Source organism: Rhagoletis pomonella, unplaced genomic scaffold (genome assembly GCF_013731165.1).
Source record: "Rhagoletis pomonella isolate Grant_MI unplaced genomic scaffold, Rhpom_1.0 Rhpom_scaffold_00006, whole genome shotgun sequence".
In the NCBI taxonomy this organism is placed as follows: domain Eukaryota; kingdom Metazoa; phylum Arthropoda; class Insecta; order Diptera; family Tephritidae; genus Rhagoletis; species Rhagoletis pomonella.
The window spans coordinates 52,390,276-52,399,676 of NW_023458560.1; the positions used below are offsets into that span (position 1 = coordinate 52,390,276).

Genomic DNA, 9,401 nt, shown 5'->3' on the forward strand with positions numbered 1-9,401 from the left:
TTGATGCTGTGCCCAAAAAAATATTCGAAGAACGCATTTTTAGCTTCCGTAAAATGCTGACATAAAATTTAATTATTTGAAAAAATCTGCGTACTTTATATTTCTTTCAAAACAGTATTAACTAAGAGTTTTGGATGTAGAGAGTGGGAGTAATTAACGGTTATCTTAAATTTTTATATATGGAAATGAAGTCGGATTTTTTTGCTTAAAAATTACCTGTTTTCTTAATTTTATCACGAATTCAGTTCAAACCAATTATTTGATTAATTTATGCAGCTAAAGTGAACTACGCGAATTCTGTCTGATTAGTTCACACGAATTTATTCATACACACAAACATATGTATGCAACTGATTATCATGGTCCTTATATTCCTTTACAATCCTCATCATCATCATCATCACCCTATTCATTCTTCATTTTCTCTTAATCCAAATAAACAATGCATCAAGCAAAAAAAAAACAATGAGATAAATTTACATTCAAAAAGACATACTCACTTCTTGGGTCCATCAATGCCGGTACTGCAACGTCCTTGCACCAGAAACAATGAGCCACGATCGGCATTCAATAATATTGACACGTTCTGCAGGATTTTGTGACACAATGTACGCACTTCCAGTTCATTGCAGATATCCTTTACCTAATTTGCAACATTTCGCAAACGCCATGTTCGTCAACGATGAGGCACGTGCGACAAACACGTGGCAACAAGTTTGTTGTGTAGACGATTGATTGGTGGTATTTCATTGTAGTTGCGACGATATGGTGATTGCAACAAAAGGCCATTGTAGCGGTACATAACAATGGCGACATCCAACAACCAACAGCCAGAGTAAACAAAAATGTTGCAAGTACATGCATGAAAAGAGAAATTGTTGAGAAGAAATATGTATGTAGTAAAATAGTGTAAGCAAATTGATTCAATACGAAGTTATTGTTGTTTGCTGTAGAGAAATGGGGAAATTGCTGCTGCTTTGTTTATTAATTAAAAAGTTTGCACGAGCGTTGGAGCGTACAAGTAAAAAAGGAGGAAAAATGGAAAGGAGCACAGAATTGGATTTAAAAAAATTTCACTTTAAAAATATATTTAGTTAGTTTTGCCCACCCGTACATATGCACATATACATACTATTTACTTGGGGACGGCAAAGAAAAAATTATTTATTGTATCAAAACTAATTCCTTGTAAAACGGGGCGTATAAGTAACCACTAAACTTCTAATAAAACTATACTCATTTACTACATGCCATTATCTACTGACACTGGCTATAAATAACTAAAAATCCATTAAATGTCCAAACTACTTGAACCGTTACTAAATGTGTTTCAGTGGTAAACCCACTACGGCTACTGACCCTTCCACTCGTAAAAACGTTAGATACCAAAAAAAAAACACAAAAAACTAAAACCAATCGCCATCACCCGCAAATTAATTAATTTATTTGTACACCACTTTTTCCCCTCATTCCCCTGCCCTTTCATTCCCGCCCACATTACCCACATAGTTATTTAATACTTTTGCATGATTGCCCCAATACCTTACCAGTTCAAAAATAAGCTCCTTCTCATCCAAAGCCTTCAACTCGTTGCGTGACAAACGCTGTGGCCGATAGTAGCCCATACTGCCGTGCGCCGTCTGTCCATGATGATGATGATGGTGATGATAGTGATGAGCACCCATTGTGCCCGTGCCATTGCTGTTGTTACAGTTACCACCGCCTGCGCCGCCGACATTATTGCCATTACTGCCACCAATATTGCTATTGTTATTTGACGAGCAATCATTTTGTGTGCCTATACTTAAGAATGTCGGCGTACCGTCAATGGTGTTGACAATTGGCTTCAGTAGACCGCCACGTTCAAATTCATGCGCTGAAATTTTTCTGCAGCGTCACCAACATTGATGGAGTAGTGTCAGTAGTGTAAGCGCAATATGGTTTGAGTGAGATTGAGCGCGGTTGTGGGAGATAATTAACGGGTGTCGTGAATGTTTGTTCGCGAGTTATTGAAAATCATTAAACGCATAGTCATTGGAAGAGAAAAGAAGAGGAAGAAAAGAGAAAAAAAAAATACATTTAATTAATAAGTTCTGTTTATTTTAAGATAATTGATAGCATGCCATAGCAGATGTCAAGTATAAATGCAAGCAATCAATTAATTATTTGGATAAAAGCGCTTGGACTTGATTATAAAATACAATTTTTAGGACTACAAAAAAAATATTTTGTCGTAATAAAACTACCGAAACTTTCGTATTCTTTACCACGGAAAAGGAAAATGTGGTAATGTTACATGTCAGCAATAGCATAGTGTTTGATTAACCCTAATCCTAGAACCCTAATCGGGACAAACAAAACATTTCGCTCACGTACACTTATCATGGAAAGAAGTTTATTTAAGTCGCATTCATAGCTAAAACGCCTAAAGGTGATTAGACTAATGAGCTCCAGTTCTTTTCTTATCAAACCCTTAGAACAACTAATTGACTACCACATATGGGAAACCTAACTCAAACCCAAGCTACTAGTTACTTATGGATACGGAAGGCTCCACGCATACCAAACAGAAAAATCTTCTATTACAAGGATTAGCAATAAGGCCACAAAGCCCGTTCATGCTTGTCAAAAACTTCATGGAAAAACTTGGAGAATATCACCGAAATTGACTCACCGGCCATTCACAGGAGACATGTGCACAAGTCTAATGAGGCCCTAGGAATTATCAGAGACATAATACCTCTAGCCTTACTCTTTAAAAAAGAGGCGTTTTTGCTAGTCCTAAGGCTGCTAAATCTAGGCAGCATGTTCTCCCGACAGTTTTAAAATCATTCATAAATGATCGCCTTACCAGATTCATCAAACGTTATGCTAACAAAGTTATATTTTCTTAAGTTCTTCAGAGCTAGAAATCCTGCAAGGAACTCTTGTTCCCTCAAATATCAAAGAATTGAAACAAAATCCAATCCACCCAAAAAAGTCGAGAGGACTACAAGAAAAGTGCAAAAAAGTCCCATAGAGTTAAAAAAAGGCATAAATCGCATAATCCTTAAACATGTTTAAGTATCCAAGATTCATGAAAAGTACCAGTTTCAAAAAATATCACAAAATATCCGGAAAACGTTTGAATAATGCCAATAAATCACCGAAAACTTATGGAAAGTCTAATCTCTACATATGGGAAGACAACTTGAACTTCTTCATCAGGTCCAGAAAAAATTCAAAAAGTTTTTAAAATTTCGAAAAGTGCCTAAGAAATATCTCTAAAAATACCGAACAGTATCAGAAAATCACCAAAATATCATTACGAGTCCCGAAAAGTTACGAAAAAAAAAAACAAACTGGTGTTTTCGTAAAATTCTGTATAGTTCATAAACTTTCCAAAGCTGCCTGAATGTGTTAAGAGTTTCAGAAGAAAAATCTCCGCAATATAAATTCCGAAAAACAAAAACTGAATATCCGAAAAAATTTGAAATAATTTTTCCGAAACATCCTGAAAGAGCTCCGCTGCAGGGAGATTTGAAGTAGCGTTAATTCTTAAAAAGACTGAAAAATTTCCATAGGAAAACTGGAAACTCCGACCCAAAATTCGGAAAGGTATCGAGAAGTCCTAGAAGCAAAAATCTGATTTTTCCAAAAAATGCAGAATACTTTCCTAAAAATAAATAAAAAACTCCGAGAATACCCGGAATTCCCAGAACATTCGGAAAAGTACCAAAACATCTTCGAGTTGCGGAGAAGTCCAGAAAATTCAAAGAGTTGTCATACTCCGAAAAAATTTCAGGCAAATGAAATAAGCTCGTAAATTAAACAAAAAATTACATATGTCCCGAGCAGTTCTGAAAGATTAAAAAAAAACTCCGAAAATAGCGCAAATTCTCGGAACTTTCGAAAAAGTACTAACACATCTCGAAAACAAGTAAGAGCAGCGCTGTCTTTGGCTATGCCGAAGACTTCATACCTTTCATGAGCATCTGAAAATTTTACTTTAACAGATTACTGCATTTGAATAAATTTATATATTCACAGCAGGCATAGATAGAGGAGATACATATATAAAAAATCATATCTAAACAATCAGAGGTATGGAAGATATACCTTATATAGCACCAATCTAAGGGATTTTCACTACTGTGTGATCGGTACGTAAACCGGTAACACAATTTAATGGGTTTAGCTTCCTACATAAAGGATATACATATATCGCAAAAACTGATATCTGAACAATCAGTGGTACAAGATTTTGACGATTTTCTCAGTAGACTTTGTATTATTATTTAAAAAATAGCTTACAAAATTTATCGGTTTTAGCTGTCCAAATAAAGGAGTTTTACAGTAAAGCCCCATATCTGAACAATCAGTTGTATGGGGGCAATAAACAGGTTATAGTGACCCGATCTTTGTTAATTTTATTGTAAACTTTCTGTTGACAAGAAGTGAAAATAGTGCGAAATTTCATGTTTCGAGCTGCATAGATGGAGTAGTTATAACAAAAAATCGCATATCTGAACAATCAGTTGTATGGGAGCTATATGTAAAAGTGACCCGATCTTTGTTATTTTCACTATAATTTCTGTTGTTAATGGGTGGAAGTATAGGTGCATAAATGGAGGAGTTATAACGAAAATTCTCATAACTGAACAATCAGTTGTATGGGAGATATATGTTATAGTGACCCGATCTTTGTTATTTTCACTGTAAGTATTCTGTTAGTAATGAGTGAAAACGATGCGAATTTTTATGTTTCTAGCTGTATAAATGAAGAAGTTATGGCAAAAAATCTCATATCTGAACAATCTGTTGTATGGTGGATATAGGTTGTAGCGTCCCGATCTTCGCCATTTTCACTGAAAGTATTCTTTTGATAATAGGTGACAACAGTGCAAAATTTCATGTGTCTAGCTACTTAAATGAAGGAGTTATAACGAAAAACCTTATATCTGAACAATCAGTTGTATGAGAGCTATAGGTTATAGTGACCCGACGTTTGTAATTTTTACTCTAAGTTTTCTGTTGATAATGGGTAGAAGTAATGCAAAATTTTATGTTCCTAGCTGCATAAATGGAGAAGTTATAACGAAAAATCTCATATCTGAACAATCAGTTGTAAGGGATATATGTTATAGTGGTCCGATTCTTCCGGTTCCGACAAATGATTAATACATTATAAAAATACACCCACCTACCAAATTTGATCCGGATATCTCGAAAACTGAGAGACTAGATTGCATACAAACAGACGGACAGACAGACAGACAGACAGACAGACGGACAGACGGACATGGCTAAATCGACTCAGCTCGCCGTTCTGATCATTCAAGTATACATTTTAATGGGTCTATCTCTTCTTATTCTGGTACCTACAAACATCGGACCAAAGTTATAATACCATTTCATACTCATGAAAGGTATAATTACTGATTTTTTCTGAGTTGCGGAGAGGTCCAAAAAAATTAAAATTTTTGTAAAACTCCAAAAAAAATATCTGCAAAATTTAGACAAATATAATAAATTCTTAAAGCCACAAAAAATTACTTGTGTCCCGCAAAATCCTGAAAATGTAAGCAGTTTTAATTTTTTCAAAAATTAAAAAAATAGTCCTAAAATTTACGAGCTATTCATGTAACCAAAGTCAAATAGTGCAACGCAGCTCCGTTGATGTTATGTTTCTCACTCGATATCTACAGTGAACGGCTGAGAGCTAATATAAATGTTTTTGCAAAACCGCACATCGACCAGTTGCAAAACCTCTAATTTTACAGCAAGGCGAAAACTGTATTTTTTGCTATTTTATTTAAGCCGTTGACTTGGTAGGCTTATCTGTAATTTTACATTGTATATCTTGGTACCTGAAGTTCAGGGTTATAAAATCTCATTTTTGCCACTATGCCTATTTAGGCGGTTTTTGTAACTGGTCGATGGGTGGTTTTTCAGAAATTTTCAGAATTTTTGAGATCTAATGCCGAATTTCCACTAGGCATTGAAATGCCAAAAAATAAATGCCATGTGGAAATGAACTTAATGACACTTTTTTTGAACGTAATGACACGAATATTTTTTAATGCACAACTTTGTCATTTGTCATTTTTGCCATTTAATGCCTAGTGGAAATCCACCATAACGATTTTTTCTGTTTGAAAGTTTAAGATACTTTAAAATGTTAACATAAATAAATAAATGCCTTACACAAATAAGTAAATAGCACCCACCAGCAAAAATAACGGAGCAAATTAAAGCAAAACAACAAATGCCCAACAATCACTGGAATGACCACCTCCACCGGCAGTTTCTTTGCGGTTAGCAGTAAAAATGTTGAAAAGAAATCTGACCATTCTCAATTTTACATACGCCCGTAATGTAACTTATCTTTTAACACGCCAACACTGCCTGCCAGTCAACTGAGTGGCGGCATAAATAAACAATAATGATGGAAAACAATGGACAACAACAACTATGCGTGTAATAGACTACAAACCTCTGACCAAAAGCCGCAAGCGGCGCTCGTCATAACAACAAAAGAGATGAGCATGTAGTAGATAAAAAAGGAAATATGTATGTATGTACATAAGTATGCAAAACGCAAAAAAGGAAAACCGCAAAATCCAGTGGGTGAGCGTAAAATATGCCAGTGTAATACAGCAAAAGAGTATCCTTGAAATTTTTGCTTTCTAATTTGCAGTAGGGTCCTGCTAACTGTCCTCTCCATGCATATCTATTGCTTACTATTTTAAGGCGACAAATTTTAGCTTGGTAAACAATATTCACTTATTTTTTGTAAGCAAAATCTGTCAGCGTAATATGAGTGCTATTTAATATTGTAAATGTTCCATTTAAAAGATGTCAACTTCAATTACTTTCTGCTGAAACGCCTACGCGCTGCTGGTGATGTGTTTACATTCAGCACTCAAGCTGTTTTCCACTTAAAGCCCCCTAAGTAGTAAACGATAGCTAGTGAGATATTTTCAGTTCATCAATGTATGAATTTATATAAAATAAAATCCTAGACGCACTTATACTTTTTCTATTTGTATATTCGTTTCCTTGTAAAAATTATTTATAAACTTACCTCACGGGCGTTGTCGCTCCGGAACCACCACGCGATGAGCAACTTTGTCCGTTGGTGTGTGTGAGTGAGCCAGTCAAAGAGACATCATTTCCAGCTGAGGTGGCATGTGAAACGAGCCAGGCATCAACCACCTGTCGTGTGGCCTTTCTGCAAAGAGAATAAAGGAGAAAAATGAATGAATAAGACATCAGCAAATTTGGTTTTGTAAAACAAAAACAATTTAAAAATAAGTAGTATACACAGGAATACATTGTAGTAGGACTACGTTTTTGCACTCCGGTGCTCAAAAGGGCAACAAAGAAAATGCATTTTCTAAATGCAAATTAAGGTACATGGAAAATATACCAGGGTTTTAAGATATTTGATTTTTAGCAATAAATTTCAATAATATTTAAAAATTTATCAGATTTATATCAGAGATGATAAAAATGATTAAGACAAAAAAGTGAAGGCAAAGTTGAAGATAAAGGCGAAAATTAGAACTATGAGAAATACATAAGAATTAAGGTAACTGAAAGGGTGACAAAATTTATTAAAAATTTTGTATAGGAATCGCAATAAATTCAGTCACAAAAACATTAGTTATTGAAAGTTATCAAGCTATCGAAGCTTATGGTTATCGAAATGTATCGAGTTATTCATGTTTATTTAGTTATAGCACCGTAACGAATCGTTCAAATTGATACATTTTTATTGAGTTGTCGAAATTTATAGACACAAAGACTTAGTTATCGAAATTAACGGATAGTTATGGGGCTATAAAAAACTAGGGGGAATTTCTCAAGTTAATGAAATTTATCAAGTTATCGATATTTATTGAATTATCATTATTTATAGAGTTAAAGAAATTTATAGTGTCCCATTCGAAAGATCCGAGTTAGAGTCCTCGGACAACGGAATTATTATATTTTTTTTAACCGACTTCACAAAACGGAAAGATTATCAATGTAAAAGAATGGATGGAATGGAAAGATTATCAATGTTATGTTACCGCATAACTTTGGATCACGTTAACCGAAAGCTGGTACCTCAGAGGTGGTCCCATACTAATTTGGTTTAGATTCGATCGTTGGATTATGAAGAAATTAACGGTACTCTTAAATTTTTATATGAGAACTGAAGTCGCTTTTGTTTTTTGTTTAAAAATTACCTGTTTTGTTTAATTTTCATATTTTTTTATTTAATGGTCTTTTAATTTTTAGATTTTATTGTTTTAAAAAGAAAATTATAAATTTTTTATTTAACTTAATTTAATTTAAACTAATTTTATGTATTTTTTTATTTATTTTTTCTTGCTTAATTTATAAGTCATGATTTCAAAAGGAATATTTTTTTTATTAATTTAGTTTTTAGGAACTTATTTTTTTTTCTTTTTTAAATAAATTTATTTTGTTTTCTTTTTTAAGCTCATTCTCTGTAGGTGTTGAATATTATTGCTAAGAAAAGAAAAAATATATATTTTTTTATTTTTGGAAATTTTTTTTTTATTTTTTTATTAGTTTTTGATAAAATATAAACGGCAACTCTATTATTCCTTCTCCAATTTTCCCGCATTAACTTTTTCTATTCTCCCATTAAACATTTCTGTTATACGTACTATGTAGTAACTTAAGATTTTCTTCTTACTTGGAATAAGCGATTATTGCCTAAAGACGTGTGCTGTTTATTTTAAAATATCCCTCCAGTTTTTCTTTTGTTAAATACATTTTATTTTAAGTTTTAGATTTTGTTGCTTTAAAAAGGAATTTTTATTTATTTTTTGTCTTTTTTTAGTTTCATTCAATTTTTAAAAATATTCTTATTTATGTATATCTGCTTTACTTTCAGTTTATTTTAATGGGAATTCTCTGATTAGTGATTCGACAGTTCATTAGCCGGAAGCGCTCCAGAATCACTGGGTAGTTTTCCTTGTCGGGCGCTAGACGGAAGAAAGCAAGCCTGTCCAAAATCGAGAATTATTTCCGACCGGGCATCTACATATAATTTTTTTATTGGCATTTTATTTTTGATTTTGTGTAGCAATTACGGTTTCCAAGAAAAGGAGATAGAGATTAACCCTCCGATGAGTGACAGTGCCGATGACGTTAGATTCGTGGGACCTACAAAGAGTTGCTCGATGTTTCGACTGTACATGTGCAACTTCTTTCGTATTTATGTTGTCTTTTGATTAAATTAACGTCCTGCATATATATTAGGAATGAAATAATTTCAAGAACAAGTGAAAAAAAATCAAAACATGAAGACAAGTAACTTGTTATTTCTTCTAAAATTGTACAAGGTCCCTAAGGCCTTGTCACTAATCCCCGTACTATATATGTTGAAATCTCAATAACAC

The 9,401-nt window shown here is 33.5% G+C and overlaps 2 protein-coding genes across 6 annotated transcripts in view; one reads left to right on the forward strand and one right to left on the reverse strand.

Annotated features, from left to right (window-relative positions):
• LOC118740930 (dual 3',5'-cyclic-AMP and -GMP phosphodiesterase 11-like) overlaps positions 1-9,401 on the forward strand; it is a 307,854-nt gene that overhangs the window by 214,236 nt on the left and 84,217 nt on the right. The gene's annotated exons all lie outside the window — the stretch shown is intronic.
• Positions 1-9,401, reverse strand: part of LOC118740931 (dual 3',5'-cyclic-AMP and -GMP phosphodiesterase 11-like) — a 54,329-nt gene that overhangs the window by 31,981 nt on the left and 12,947 nt on the right. For both annotated transcript variants that reach the window (XM_036472692.1, XM_036472691.1), the window contains exons 3-5: positions 7,067-7,213; positions 1,548-1,887; positions 501-643 (exon numbers count right to left, since the gene is read on the reverse strand). In XM_036472692.1, coding sequence (XP_036328585.1) covers positions 501-643; positions 1,548-1,887; positions 7,067-7,213 — 630 coding nt within the window. The remainder of the gene's footprint in view (positions 1-500; positions 644-1,547; positions 1,888-7,066; positions 7,214-9,401) is intronic.